A 16,010-nucleotide genomic window follows, 5' to 3' on the forward strand; every position below is an offset into this window, starting at 1 on the left:
AACGAAAATCGTTTTCTAAGCGACTTTTTGTGCCAGAGAATACGGCCTATAATAGTAAGTTTGGTCTTTGATATCTTTCATATCGTTTGTTTTCTCTTTTAATTTTCGTCCTTAAATAAGTGGATCGGTCTTACATTACGATTTATTTTATAGTACTTCGAGCCAAATATATTCTATTTCGAAGGTTTTAAAGTATAGTTTCAATAAGCGAACTTTATGACAAACCGCTCAAAATTATTAAACAAATTAAAAATGCAGTACGCTTAATCCTTGACTTCTGTATCGTTGCTTTTCTAGTTTCCGGCTCTACACCAGTTTATTCGTCTCACGTTTCTCTTCATTTTGATAGTATTTTTAGATAGTATTTTTAGCCTAAATATTTTATTTTTGAAGATTTTAAAACGGCGCAATTTTGACCTTAATGTACCAACCAACCAGGCTGCGGCCGACAGGAGAATGTAAGTTGGTGATGTCGTTAGAAATGAGTGGACGTTTTATTTCTAGGCAAGCATTGCGGGCACCGCATTTTAGTACTGTGTCTGGTTTTCACCTATGAGTCTAATTAAAGCAGTGTATGACAAAAAAAAAACAATTAATCACAAACATGTCACAGCTTGCACTGGTTTCACAACATGTTTATTTGCAATTATTTACATTTACACTTGTTAAAAAGAGATTTTGCGCCGATATCTTCAACTTGACCACCATCTACGGTGGCTCACAAGGGCCACCCATATAAATACGTAAATACCAATGCACAAAAATTCAAAACACAATTTAAATAGTTCGAAAGGCACTTTACATGTTTTCAAACGCACTTTAAATATGTGCCAACACACTTTAAAAATTTTTAAACGCACTTTAAGTTTTCCAACACACTTTAAATTTTCCAACACACTTTAAATTTTCTAACACACTTTAAATTTTCTAACACACTTTAAATTTCCTAACACACTTTAAGTTTTCCAACACACTTTAAGTTTCTGAAACGCACTTTAAATATGTTCAAACACACTTTACGTTTTCCAACACACTTTAAATTTTTGAACGCACTTTAATTACATGCGGGCTCATCGCATAATTACGCGCAAGTCAAGGTTACTTTATTTTCTTTTTTATCCTGTCGTGCGCGGTGCGTTTTTTCACTCAATTTAATTGAACTTAAAAGCTCGCAGGAAAGCAAGGAGTCGAAGATACAAGCAGTACATGATTGATAATTATGAGTTGTGCAGGGTGCGGCAATGCTGCGGTTGATGCAGAAACGTACTGTGAGAAATGTGTATCGGAGAAAGAGACTACGGATCTTATTGTTAATTATTTTAACCGTGGATACCCATATGGAGCAACTGTTGTTCTTCTAAATCCACCAGCCTGACCTGTTTCGTCGTAAATATGACCACCAAGCCTCTATTGTCTGGAGATGAACTATATGCATGAGCTTTTTCCCCAGCCCATTCATCATTACCATCTGACCTTAGATAGCACTGCATAGCACATAAGAACGTTTTCAGTTCCACAGTCTGTACGGAATGCGCATAGGACAACCCCCAATCTCTTTCATCAGTATTTTCGCTACGACGTGACGATTAACGTTAATATGGTGGCGAAGCCTCAAAGCATGCCAAATACTTCTATCATGACGACCCGCACGGCCTGGAAAAAGCAACTTTTGCGGATTGAATCCGCAAAAGTCAGGAAATCAGAGCGCATTATCTCATTAAATATAATTGCAAAAACTGTCATCAATCCACTATTAGTTTCATTACTCGCAGTAGGTACTCGGTTGAAATTCTGTTATTAACAAGTTATTAATTTAAAAATGCTCGCTGCGTGAAGCTATAAGGCAGTGCGGAATAAGTATCAACGCATATAGAAAGGGAGTCAAATATCTGACCCTATCAAAGCAATTTTCTCAGTACTGCTTTCGCTATTACTAAAATCCTAGTCATTCCACTGTAGCAGCCATACAATAAGGCCAATGTCTGTACACAATAAAATCCGGTAGCTGCGTGCGGGGGAACTTTTTTCCTTGCCACTTTTTCCTTAACAAGTTCTATTGATCACGTATAGGACAAAAAATTTTTCGGGCCTTGTATAAAGTCGCTACCGCACAATGTCTTGTCATTGTAATCAGAAAACAGTTTATCTGAAAATGTTTTGCCGTACACATGCACTTTAACACTAGTAAAAGGTTAACAGGTTTATATATATAAAAGGTTTATATATATATATATATATATATATATATATATATATATATATATATATATATATATATATTTAAACAGTATACTTTGTTATAACCAAGAGAGGTGCCAAAAAATACCCTTTTTTCATGTACTGGCATTACCTGTACATGAGACTGTAGTTTAGTGGACATCAGTAGGACCAGTACAGTAGCTGCTGTTTGAATTTGAATTTTTTTAGGCTCATTTGTATTGGTGGGAAAAGAAATTTGGGAGGTTGAGGTTTGGGGTTATGGTTAGGGCTAAGATCAGTGTAAGGAAAGGACAAGGGTCAGTTTCGCAAACATAACTATTGCATTATCAAAACATTATCCACAATAAATTGATTGCATTATAACAGTACCTATAAAATATCACATTAAATTAACCCTGCACAACTCATAATTATCAATCATGTACTGCTTATATCTTCGACTCCTTGCTTTCCTGTAAGCTTTTAAGTTCAATTAAATTGAGTGAAAAAACGCACCGCGCACGACAGGATAAAAAAGAAAATAAAGTAACCTTGACTTGCGCATGCGCGTAATTATGCGATGAGCCCGCGTGTAATTAAAGTGTGTTAGAAAATTTAAAGTGTGTTGGAAAACTTTAAGTGTGTTAGAAAATTTAAAGTGTGTTAGAAAATTTAAAGTGTGTTAGAAAATTTAAAGTGTGTTGGAAAACTTAAAGTGCGTTTAAAAATTTTTAAAGTGTGTTGGCACATATTTAAAGTGCGTTTGAAAACATGTAAAGTGCCTTTCGAACTATTTAAATTGTGTTTTGAATTTTTGTGGATTGGTATTTACGTATTTATATGGGTGGCCCTTGTGAGCCACCGTAACCATCTCTATCGATATACAAAATTGACATCGCCGCCGCATTATTGCTCGGAATTTTCTCCTGATGTGATTTATGCCTACTTAATATGCATATGCGGGTAGTACATTCGGAAGCAAAATTCTTCATAGCAATGTCTAATGTCTAATGTTCTGTTTTGACACTATAGGCGCATTTCATCTAGTGAAAATTAGCTATTCGAAGTGCTCGAACGTAACACATACGCATTTGCATTCAACAGAAAATTTGAAAGCCAATTAAGCAGCTTATATTAACTCCCATTATAAAAGAGGAATAGAGCTATATATAATTTTTTCCTCACATCCTAAATGATTATAGAGATGTATGTATGTATCAAATTTCTTTAATCTTCACTGTAAATATATAACTTCTCAAGGTTATGTAACCCAACATAAATCCCTTTGGAACCAGATATAAATCTGGCAGACTACATTTTGTGATTGGTTAGATGCATAATAATTGCAAACACCGACATTGCAGCCAAATGCATACGATGTATAGTCAGTATAGTTTAGCTGTTAAAGACAGATTGTTATGCATAATGTTATTAATATAAAGGGAAGTTTGATATTTCACACAACAACTGAGCGAAGTTTATTGTTTTAGTCTCAGCTTCTGACTATAAGTTCCAGCCATTAAAGGGATTTATGATGGGTACATTACCTTGATAAATTGTATATTTATACTGAAGATTAGAGAAATTAATTTTGATACATACATGCATGTATATAATCATCAGGAAATGATGAAAAGATTACCCTGCTGCATGAGAGTATACTCAACAACAACACAATACGGTTGCTCGTGGAAAGCGCAATTAACTGGAGGAAAATTTTGCTCATGTTGATAATTGAGTATACGAACAATTATTGTTTCCTCTTTTATAATGATGGAAAGTCATATAATTTATAGAGGCAACGAAGCATATACGACTACTTCAAATCTCATACGTGTACTTAATTATTTCGCAACCACACGATACGGTTGCTCGTGCAAGGCGAGATAATCGAATTCATTCAAAGATCACGAATAGTTTGCATGCAATCAACGGGGGGAAAATTTTGCTGATGTAAATGATTAGGTACAAGGACAAAAGTCCGCGGGAGGGACGTTTCCATGCATGTAATTCGGAGAGGGGCCTGAGTGTTTAAAAAAAAAAAACACTTAGGCCTGTATTCAAAAAGCTCACTCACACTCACACTCATTGAGTGTGACATATAAATTTTGTTAATGCTGATCAATGAGAAAGTTTTCTCTGAATAGATGGAAAGATATAAGGTAAATCACTGTAAATCAAGCCCCTATTAAGCTGGAAATACCGCCTTGGAAAGGTTATGAGAAGATTAAGATCTCCCACTCAATGAGTTTGAGTGTGAGTGAGCTTTTAGAATACAGGCGTTAGTGTTTCTTAAAAAAACCCACTTATCTTAATCAATGCAAATTTGAATACAATTCCTACGAGCCTGTTTATGATAATTAGAGTGAGCATATAAAAGTAAGTGATTTGTTCACGGATTTTATTAGCTTGCGACGACATTGGAACCAGTAACCGCAAACGTTGAAGATATTTCAGGTATGATAGAATGTTATTTTCTTATTCAAAAATCTTTTACTAATGCACGAACGTTAATTTACACGCCGTCATAGGAGCATAGTTCTACGTAGGTAATCTTAGGATTTGAGAGCGCTACTTGAATATCAAGCCTACATTCATATACTTAATTATAGAAAATAAATCTTACGCAAGATATTAAATATTTTAATACAAGCCCCGGTGTGAATAAAGAGGGCTAAAATTTTCTATATGCATGTGAACAGGAATGAAAAAACATTGAATATGGCGACATTCTGCTGCACGAATAAGAGAATAATCAAGCTTCTACAGTTGTTCACGTCATGTGATGTCATATTACATATTGCTAGATGTCGTTACTTATAGCACTATTCATTTTAAATTTGTGAAACATAACCGGTATATTTGTCATATAATTTTTATCGTATAACTTCATCTCATCATTGTTAAAGTGCACATGCAACCATTTCAAATTTAAGGTATATCAATAGATCTTAAAAAAAAAAGTAAAAAAGTATTTTACAGAATCTTAATATCTCTTTTCGTTTCTGAGATATCGCTTGCCAAGTTGTCAAAAAACCGCAAAATTTGCATGCTGCGAATGAAAAGCCGAGGACTTGCGTTTATAGCCTGAAACCGAGTTGTGACGTCATTTAAGGAAGGTTTGTCTTTGGCGAGTCACAAATATACTGTAAACAACTGTAAACAGTATTTTCACGAAAGAAAGCATTAAAATGCCAGACAGATGTGTGGTTTTTGGTTGCTCTAACCTTGCAAACTTGGATAAAGGAATTTCGTTACACCGAATTCCTTTTTTTAATGACGAAAGAAGCGAAGCTAAGCGCAGGAGAAAGCGATGGATCAATTTCGTTTGTGCTACTCGTGACAAGTGGGTTGCCACAAAGAATTCTGCTGTATGCTCTGAGCACTTTACACCGGAATCGTTTTCTCGCAAGTTTAGTTTGCTTTCCGAATCAGATATTCACTTTTCACCTCGTTTGATTCGAGATGATATTGGTATAGTTGCGTGTCCAACGATCCATGCAAAAACTGACAGGGAATTGACTACAAGAGATGTGAGAATGGTGAGTATTATTTATATTTCTGTTGTACTATATGTACACCGTTTTTTTCTAAAAGCATGGCATTTTTTTAAGATTAAAAGAAAGTGGATGTCTCGTCAAAAGGCTGATGAGCTACCAGCAGCTAATGTTGTCAGTGTTGTTGATCTGCCGTCAACTAGTCAAGACACAGACAGTCAGCAATTTATGAAAGAAGCAGCTCCAACTAATGATGAGCCTTTGTTGGATTATCAATATGATGATTTGACTACCGATGATAGTAATGGTCCAGCTGTTAAGGTACTGTATAAGTATATAAAATACGTTGCAAGAACAGTATGCGCTTTTGTGAGCGTTATATCACAGTCACAGTGCCAAAATTTGGTATAACAGTATAGGTATATGCATAGAGGATGAAAAAAAAACATACATAATTGTTTGTTAAGTTGTTTTTTTCTGATATAGAAAGTAGCTGTGGAGTGCAAAAATTGTGTTGTCCTTCAGAAAGAGATTCGTCATTACAAGAACCTGTGGCTTGGAGCAAAGCATAAACTCCAGCTTAGCAGGACTGAATTAAACAGTTCCAAATTAAATTCAACTGAAATAGGTAGGTAAAGTCTAAAAGTATACATTGTTAGTAAAGGTTTGTTTTGTTTTTAGAAGTAGCTTGGAAGAGGGAAATTTGTGTTGTTCTTGGAACTAAAGTAGGTAATGTCTGTATCACTGAAACTAGTATTTTACAAGAGTTGCACTATGTGATTACAAAGCAGTAACTATAGGTTACTTTTCAAAACTAATCTGTAATATTTTTTATTTGTACATTATTTCTAGACGATCACAGGGATGATGCAGCCTCCATCGGCTCCATGAGTAGCATATTGGCAGAGAATGAGCTGCATTGTGATGAAAAATTTGAGTCAAGTGATCCTGGGGAAGAATCAGGACCTGAAAGTGATCTTGAGGATGAATTTATTTATGAAACAGAGACAGACGAAGCAGAAGGACCGTTAACCAGTGTCATGGACTCAGATACAGAGTACCAGAAAACATATAAAAGGTAAAATATTGTACTGTTTATGGCAGATGGTGAATGTTACTGGTATGTGGTAATCAGGTAGAGAGTAATTCGCATTACTCTCAAGGTACGTTATAAATTTGTTTATAAATTTAGTCCAGTTATAATTACATAAAGTATACTCTTTTTTCAGGGTACTGAACAAGGATTCCAATCTAAGAACAGAGCCAAAATTTATAGTTTTCCTTACTCAGCTATTGCATCTATTTAAATTCTGTTCAACTTGCAAATCAGATGATGTGCTAGTAAATGTTGTGGAAGTTGGTACAATGGCCCAAGTAAAAGTAACTTGTTCAAACTTGAAATGTGGCAAAAAGGATACTACATGGAATAGCCAACCCCCTATGACTGGGACTTCAATTCCAGCAGGAAATTTGTTGTTGTCCTTTGGCATACTTACTTCTGGAACTTCTGCAACCAAGGTTACCAGGGCATTGAAGCACATGGGCTTATCATGTATTTCATTGAGGACATACTTCCTTCACCAACGTGTAAGTCACAAAAATTAAAGTGTTATAAAATGAAGATAATTATGATAAGTGTTAAAACTGAGTTAGTACAGGTATGTTCCAGTAATTATGATGCTGGCAGATGCCATTCACGTTCCATCAATATATGCAAATTTTAAAACAATTGCTCAAAATGTGTTTAGGAAAAATTATATCCTGCATTGCTTATCTACTGGAGAGAATACCAAGCAAAAATAATGGAGGAACTAAAGGCCTGCCAAAATTCTTTGACAATTGCTGGGGATGGAAGGCATGACTCAATGGGACATAGTGCAAAGTACTGTGCATATACAACATTTTGCTGCACTGTACCAAAAATTATTGACTTTTCTCTTGTACAGGTATGTACAGTGATAATAAATTCATTACATAGAGAGAGTTCTATTGCTTTGGAATAGATAATATAGTATGATGTGTGCAATTTGGTTGCAGTGATATTATAATTGACCATGCCAAATAGTTGGAATTTAGTTATTAAAGAATGTTTGATGTTATTTTCTAGAGAAATGAAGTTGGAAACAGTACTGGCATGGAGTTTGAGGGTTTCCAGAGATCAATGGACTTCCTTGAATCCCAAAACATCCCTATTTCCACCTTGATTACAGACAGACACTCAAAAATCGCCAAACATATGAGAGAAAAACGTCCCAACATTACTCACTACTTTGACCTTTGGCACTTGACAAAAAGTATAATTGATCTACATTAATTTATGTGTCCTTGTCGTTAATTCTTTCACAGTATACAGTGCAGTACTTGTGGGTTATGCTTTCACACTGAAGATGCATTTATGAGCATTTGTTTTCATAAATATAGCATAATAGATAGGTTCAGCAATAGTTATTGTTATTTTTATCTTAATGTAGAAGTGACTAAAGTATTGGCAAAAATTGCTAAATATGCTGGATGTGAGTCAATTCTCGAATGGATCAAACCATGCTGTAATCATTTATATTGGAGCGCTACAACAACACTTTCTGGCAATGGCAAAGTTATTGTGGCAAAGTTCAAATCTTTTCTTGGTCACGTAAAGAACAAACACAGCGGGTTCTCTGATCCTCTCTTTGATAAATGTGCCCATGACTCCACCATCCAACACGAAAATGGCTAAATGAAGGTTAGGAGTTCGTTGGAGAAGGGTTTATCTGGTAGTATAGGACCACAGCAGTCCAACAATTTGTTATTTTTGTATTCTTTATCAGATTCTGTGGCATACAACAAGATGTATGGCCTTAACCAAGCCCAGGTTGTTGCAGGAATTATGAAAGCTTCCCCATTGTCTCAAACTAGTTCATTAGAAGGGTTTCACTCTGTTGTCAACCAGTTCTCACCCAAAATGATCAGCTACTCTTTCCCTGGAATGTTTTGTAGGTATGTTATTTGCCCAAATGAGAACTGATGTTAATTATCATACTCAGTGTATAATAACGACAGACATCATATCACTGTGTTACACCTTGTCATCTTTAAGTCTTGTGTCTGCTTCCATGGGTTGAAATATTGGTCTTTCTTTTAGGCATGTCCTTGCTGTGGTGCATTTCAATAGTAATTTAGATCGAGAGAATTGTGAAAAGAATGGTACTACCCAAGTTAAAGTTCATTACCCAAAATTCAAAAACGGTGAAGCTGTTGTTCGAAATGTAAAAGTTGCTCAGAATTTTGGTAAGACAAATGCTGCTGGCGGCAGTATGAACATTGTTGCTATTTGGTAGTGTCATACTGTTTGTTACTTTGCCACTTTAAAATGGTACAATGGCTTGATGAAATTGTGTCTTTTCTGAATTAGTGAAGTTATGAATTTATTTTAAAAGAATTGTCTACTAATTATACTTCATAGAATATATTGAAGATATATATCAAGTGATGCTCTCTGCAATTCAAGAAGACAAGCTGGACAAAGCCAGAAATGATATCAAACAGATGACACCTTTGCCAATGAATACCATGCTGGAAAAACAATCTAAAGTTGATGCTATTTTGAAAAAGGCAAGACGACAAAGTATGACAACATTGAATGTTCCACCAACTAATCCAGGTAGTAATCCACTGTTCTTTTGGTAAATGTTTTTGTTTGAATTTTTATGAGGTAACAACACACATGCAGCTACCAGTTCACCTACTAATTTCTATATTTTCCAATAGTTGAGGAGGTTGTGACAACTCCAGAAAATTCTCGTCCAAAAAAGAGAGCAAAACCTCGTTGCAGTCTGTGCAAAAATCATATGGATGGACACAAAAATGTAACAAACTGCCCAAGAAATAAAACACAAAGCAATAGTACATAGGGAAAAACCTATATTATATACATTGACCATTGCTATATTATATTACATTTATATATTACAATTCGTACCGTACATATATTACAAATCACCCTCTTGATAACCTTCAAAGTGTTCATTTTTTGCTACAGGGAAAGTTGATCGGATTGCATGGTAGGCACATGCTGGCAGTGGAATCCTTTTGTCATGGAGAATGCCATGGACCATTCTTGTAAATTGCCGATAGGCAACAACACGGAAAAATCTACAGGATTCAAAATAATGCCACTGATTTATAAAATGCACTCTCTTTGTTGAGCCAAGTTGGATGTACACACTATGCTAGTGATTGCAATTTTTCTCTAACAGTAACCATTGAAAAGCACATTTAATTAAGAACATACAGTACCTTCCCTCCAAGGCTTTTTTACGATATCTTATTCCATCTCGCGTTTGGTATTGGCTCGCCGATAATTGTAATGACCATCGATTGAGACAAACGGCATTAAAACCCGGATGGTCTGTGATGCAGTTTGGCTGCTTCCCTAATTGGCTAACAACCACTTCGTCTTGCATTTCTATCAAACAGTCCGCGATTTCGTGACAGCATTTACACTCCTTAGGATTTGTTAACAAATCCACATTGCAATTTCCACAATTGCACCTACCAATTAAAAACATACAGTCAGCTTTTTTACAAGTTCTAAATTTACAGTAATAGCGATTGACTTTGGTGGTTTCAAAACACTCATTGTTATTTCATAGAATATTTACCATGAATTAACAGGTACTTCGCTTTGCAATCTCTGTGTATATTCTTCGATTTGTCGTCTTTCTTGTTCCGTTTCCCTTGCGTAGTTTTGTAACCAGGCTTCGTCTGCCAGTGGTTCGTTTCCGTACGCCTCAAAATCGCCATCGTTCGTGTTTACACTAACGCTCGCATTCATATTATCTGCCAATGAATGTTCGTCGTCTTCTAAATCAAATTCTCGTCTTTACATGTCAGAGTCGACCTCTCTTGACGCTGTGCTTGAATCAGAATCGGATGCTGACATATTTTTTATATTTTACTCAATTTTGCCGCAAAAAATGGAAATTTTGTTGCCCCAATTTACATAACATTGATATTGACTTTACGTGTCAGTTTAATACGCCTTCCTTAAATGACGTCATACGTGCCTCGCCCCAGACTCTTACAGAGTCGCGGAAATTTTTCCCAATCAGGCAACTTTGACTGTAAAAAAGTTCTGTTTCTTTCACTTTTTTTAAGGAAAAAAATTTAACATCTATTTACACATGGTCTAAACTTCATAAAAACACCAAATTTGAAATGGTTGCATGTGCACTTTAAATGAAGTCATATAATAGTTGAAGCTGCATGTCTGCAGTCCCTATTATTGCTGAAACCAAAGATTTCAAAGTAAAGGCAAATTCCGAATCAACAAGAAATTTTGAGGATCAAAATATAATTCAAACAAGACACAGATTAGGACTGAATTTTCGACTTTATCACACAATCATCTTCATTCTGTCTGAAGGGTGCAAAATGAAACGTGATAACTATTCACTATGGATAAAGGGGGTGAAACCATTGGTTTAACTTGAAAAATGTTTTTCAAAGTGTGATTTGAATTTTAAAAGACTAAAGATATATGCCATTACAAAAGTTTTAGAGTCGACTGAAACCACTCAATAAATATTCGAAAGGTAGCATTTGACGTTTAACCTTTGTTTTTTGTGATTTTGTGTTGTTCTCTGTTATGGTTTGCAGCATAAATACATTTACTTAAGATGCGACAGTTTGGAAACTGTCTGTTTTATTTGGCAAAAATACAGGTAGTACCAATCGGTTGTGTATACACGAGCCGAAGTGCGTGCAGAATTACGTTTCTCTTTGCTGAAAATTATCGCCAGTGGAAATGGTAATGGAGGTCCTTGCATATCAACTTGAATAATGATTTGTAATATAGAGATAAAAGTACATTTGGAAAATTTCTACCCACTTAACGTTGAATCGTGATTAAGTAACGAGTTTATTATTGATCTGTGTGTTAAAATTTATTGTAGAATAACAGCTGAAAAGGAAAGTTGAAACGACAATGGCTTCTTTGAAATTTGCTCTTTTTCTGGCTTTCGTTCTCCTGAATGCAGCCGAATTTGGTCAGTTATTGCATAAATTACATGCATCAAACTCTATTACATTATCCCACCAACTATTTTCAGTATTTTAAGTCTTTCACAGTAAGGCAGCTAGTCATTTCCAGAAAAATGTGGTCTGCAAAAAAAGTGAATTAGGGACTTAAAATTAAAGTTCGATTTGAGCTCAGGGCGATTGCTAGAACGATAACTGGTAGGGTGTTTATTCCCATACTCAGTTCGGCCCGGTTCCAAAATAAAATTAGTCTGGCGGACTGAGTATCTGAAATCCTACCGCTCTCTATAAAAACTCTTGTTAAAATAAAATATGGCTGAAGAAAGATTTAAGTCCCAATAACAATATATGTTTATATATGCACTGTTTCGCAGCAATTTCATTTAATTTAAACCAGTGCAAAAATAAATAATATCCAAAAGTGCTTTACATGTGACAGATATTTTTTCATTATGAAAATCCTTTCTAGCTTTCGCAAAGTTCACGGTAAGACACGAGCAATATGGTTATCTGTGCAGCTTTGGAAATTCCTTAAGTTTCTCGACGGCAACACCTTCCGCTCCATGTTTGTTTCAATTTCTTCCATCGACAAATGCCATACAAGATTTGGCAAGTGGGAGATGCTTTAATGTTATAACCTCATATAACAAACAAGTTGTTCTCCAACCATGTTCTTATAACCCACTACAGTGGCAAATTACCGACGATGGTCACCTTAAATCAGTACAATATAATCAGTGTTTAAGTGTGTGGGGTGCAGTTATGCCTGGTCTTAATGATTGTGCTAATTGGAATAGAATGGTCATACATCAGGTTCAGCAATGAAACAGTACGTTATCAGTCATATGTACTATCTAAAACGCTATAGGGCCGCTAGAACAAGAATGATTGTTCATTTCTCCTAGAATTCTACAAAACAAAGTAAAGCTAGTATAACGATTGTTGTCCCAAAATGATCTCAATCTAATTTTTCTTTTTTCATTTTTTTCAGAAGCGTAAATAAACATTGAAGAAAACGTGATAAGGATGAGCTTTTTTGTTGTTTAATTATAGTTTTGCATGCATTTTTGTTCGTAATTTTAATCGAAAATAAATTGATGAAGTGTTATTTTTGTATTTCTTTGCTTTATATACATTTTAGTAATTGACACAGAAGACTGGTATTTAGTAGATAAGTGAAGCTTTTATTACATTCTCACTCACAATGAGCAATTCGTCCGAGTTGCATGGCACATCAAGTGTCATTAAAACGCTTTATTCAACCATTATACCAAATTGAAGTTTATTATTTCACAGCAACACATATGTATTTATAATTAATCACATTTATCTCCGCTCTGGTTTATATATTAGCTATAACTAATGAATGTAATAACCACACTACGATTACATTCACGACCCATTAAGGATCATTATGGAGAAAGGCGTTGCGGTTTAGAAGCATGGCATATCTTAATTTATTATAAGTTGTTAGTTGTCTTAAGTCATAATTGTTGTGTTCGAACGGCGCAGCAAAAAAGAAGATATTATCATTGTTATTTGTTGGGTTTCTATGAGTATGAAAGCAATATAGTCGGAAGAGACACGCTAACTCGAGAAGTGTGAAGAACTAAGTCTGCAAAGCAAAGCTGTGTCACTGTCATTTGAATGAAAAGTTTAAACTGTCCTGATTCTTCCTTCTTTCAGTTTTTTTTTAAACATGCATGAAATATTTAAAAAATTCTACAGACTTCTCGCTTCTTGTTAAGATGAACGTAGTAAAAGGAACAGAGGTTCGTGTGACCTACAAACGCGACGCCGATTACAGAACATGTCTTTGGAACGCTTTATGTTGCCTATATCACTCGTGGAATCTTTATGCATTTGAAAAGAATGTAAAAAGTTAGTCAATATATTAGAAAAGTTTTTTGATTTAGTGCGACAATTTTGAAGATACTAGTCTCTAAACTACCTGCAGGTCCTGAGTCTCAGGCTCCTGTAAACAATGGGCAGTTTCAAATTAGATAGCCGTGTTTAAACCCAGGAGGTTGGGACTCAGGAACCGCAGACAGTTGAGTTGCTTGCATCTTAAAGATCCAACGAGTGACATAGGCACTTTAAGGCTTGGTTACAAAGCACGTAGCCATACTTATTTAACTAGATTGAGCCACCGAATGATATAATTAACTGACCCAATAAATACTGAACTATATAATATGTTACTTACTGAACCATGCATCTAACGTCTGGATCAGTGAGCACTAAGCAATTTCATTAACCAGATAGATCACAACTGAGACCAACTGGATTGAGAGTAGAAATTCAACAACTGGATTGAGTGTAGAAACGTTATTTTACTTCCTCTTTTGAATTATTTGACACTATTTGCGAAACATGATTAGTAATAAGCGCGAAAAATTTGCATTTGTCCGCGAAGTATTTAAATTTCATCTTATTATTTTATCTCTGCTGTTTTTAATAAAGACGCTTCGTCTTTTTTAAATATTTACATTTTTCTGATAAAAATCATAAACTTCCTAAATACTTGCTTTGGTAATAGCATATCAAGCCTTGGCATCCGTTAACGGTTATGCGAAAAACCTTCGGCAATTGCAACGACACAGCATTCAATGTCGAAAATGCGGTTAGAAACGAATTTAATGTTATTTAGTATTGAATTTCCAAATTTTTAATGGTGCTAAATGTATAACCCTGAAAAAATTGTAAAGTTAAGTTGAATAAGAACTAGGTGGATGATCGAAAACGCCTGAAGAACATGAATACACGTTTTAAGCTGTATGCCGAAATAGCTCAGGTGGGAGAGCGTCAGACTGAAGATCTGAAGGTCCCTGGCTCAATCCCGGGTTTCGGCAGGAGATAATTTGAAAGACTTTGCCGGTTAGCTTGGTATGTCTGCAATATATTGAAAATAATGCTTTCGTTTTGCGGTTTTCGCAAATAGTTTGTTTGGGTAATCAAATGTAAAAAAACCAAAATAAATATGTGTCATTGTGACAATAGATTTCAATGCATTACGGCGGCTCTGGGGGATTAGCTCAAATGGAACAGCGCGCTTTGCATGCGCGAGGTAGCGGGATCGATGCCCGCATCCTCCATATTTTTTCCTATTCAATCAATTAAAAACGCATTAAATTCTCGAATATGCGACACAACTTTATTCGTTCAAAATATCAATTTTCTTTTTAACAAGCTCGATGAATGGCGATTCTTCCTATCCTTGTCAGTGTTCGTGTCCTGGAATAATACTCATAAGAGTATGGAATAATACTCCTATTATCTTAATGAGAACAACCTGCTGACTTCTTGTCAATCTGGTTTTAGATCATTTCACAGTACACTAACAGCACTACTAGAGGCGGCAAATGATTGGTCGGTTAATATAGATAACGGCTTGTTAAATGCGGTAGTCTTTATCGACCTAAAAAAAGCTTTTGAAACCATTGACCATGAAATTCTTCTGCTAAAGCTAACAAATTATGGAGTTGATCCAGGTAGTCTAAATTGGTTTAGGTCATATCTAACGAATAGAAAACAAAAGTGCAAAGTAAATGGTCAACTCTCAAGCTCTACCTCGTTAACCTGTGGAGTCCCCCAGGGTAGTAGTTTGGGTCCATTGCTATTCCTTATCTATATTAACGACCTACCAAATTGCTTGAATGTATCTAAGCCCAGAATGTTTTGCGGACGATACGAGTATAAGTTATTCCGCTGATTCATTTGACAAAATGCAATTTGTTATTAACCGTGAATTAGAAAATCTGAATAACTGGCTTACAGCTAATAAGCTTAGTTTGAATATTGTTAAAACGGAATTCATGATAATAGGATCGCGGCAAAGAATTAATACTACTGATAACGATATAATTTTATCTATTTCCATTAACAATCGTGAAATAAACAGGGTCAATGTTTCCAAATGTCTAGGTATGTATATTGATAGTCACCTCTCGTGGTCAGAGCATATTGACAAAATATCCAAAGAGGTTTCTTCGGCTATTGGAGCGTTAAAGCGCGTAAGACCCTTTATATCGCGCAAGGCGGCAGTTCAGCTTTATTTCGCTTTAATACAACCACATTTTGACTACTGCTGCTCGGTTTGGGATGAATTAGGGGACACACTTGGAAAAAAATTACAAAAATTACAAAACAGAGCAGTTCGAGTCATAACAAGATCAAGTTATGATGCCAACGCTTGTGCTCTCTTAAATCGCTTGCAATTAGATAATCTCTATATACGACGTAAAAAATTGAAGTCTCAGTTGATGTTTAAAATATTAAAAGGAAATATGCCTCCAT

General features: G+C 35.3%; 3 protein-coding genes and 1 non-coding gene across 4 annotated transcripts; 3 read left to right on the forward strand and 1 right to left on the reverse strand.

Moving 5' to 3' along the window:
• The first annotated feature begins 5,353 nt into the window (after nt 1–5,353).
• LOC114539590 lies at nt 5,354–6,332 on the forward strand. Its single transcript, XM_028560227.1, has 3 exons — nt 5,354–5,741; nt 5,814–6,017; nt 6,183–6,332. The coding sequence occupies exons 1-3, from the start codon at nt 5,391–5,393 to the stop codon at nt 6,330–6,332; spliced, it is 705 nt and encodes a 234-aa protein (XP_028416028.1). The 5' UTR covers nt 5,354–5,390.
• A 272-nt stretch (nt 6,333–6,604) lies between these two features.
• LOC114539599 lies at nt 6,605–9,586 on the forward strand. The gene is made up of 9 exons (XM_028560236.1): nt 6,605–6,774; nt 6,926–7,283; nt 7,445–7,642; nt 7,804–7,990; nt 8,168–8,374; nt 8,504–8,672; nt 8,818–8,963; nt 9,139–9,336; nt 9,444–9,586. The coding sequence occupies exons 1-9, from the start codon at nt 6,737–6,739 to the stop codon at nt 9,584–9,586; spliced, it is 1,644 nt and encodes a 547-aa protein (XP_028416037.1). The 5' UTR covers nt 6,605–6,736.
• Nucleotides 9,587–9,664: 78 nt separating this feature from the next.
• Nucleotides 9,665–10,509, reverse strand: LOC114539600. The gene is made up of 3 exons (XM_028560237.1): nt 10,337–10,509; nt 9,972–10,226; nt 9,665–9,827 (listed from the first exon to the last, which is right to left on the reverse strand). Exons 1-3 carry the CDS (start codon nt 10,507–10,509, stop codon nt 9,665–9,667), a joined length of 591 nt encoding a protein of 196 aa, XP_028416038.1.
• Nucleotides 10,510–14,493: 3,984 nt separating this feature from the next.
• On the forward strand, nt 14,494–14,566 carry Trnaf-gaa. Its single transcript has one exon. It is a non-coding gene; the product is annotated as a tRNA-Phe (tRNA).
• Nucleotides 14,567–16,010: the final 1,444 nt, after the last annotated feature.

Source organism: Dendronephthya gigantea, unplaced genomic scaffold, assembly GCF_004324835.1.
Source record: "Dendronephthya gigantea isolate DGI-Jeju-01 unplaced genomic scaffold, DenGig_1.0 000208F, whole genome shotgun sequence".
Taxonomy (NCBI): Eukaryota; Metazoa; Cnidaria; class Anthozoa; order Malacalcyonacea; family Nephtheidae; genus Dendronephthya; species Dendronephthya gigantea.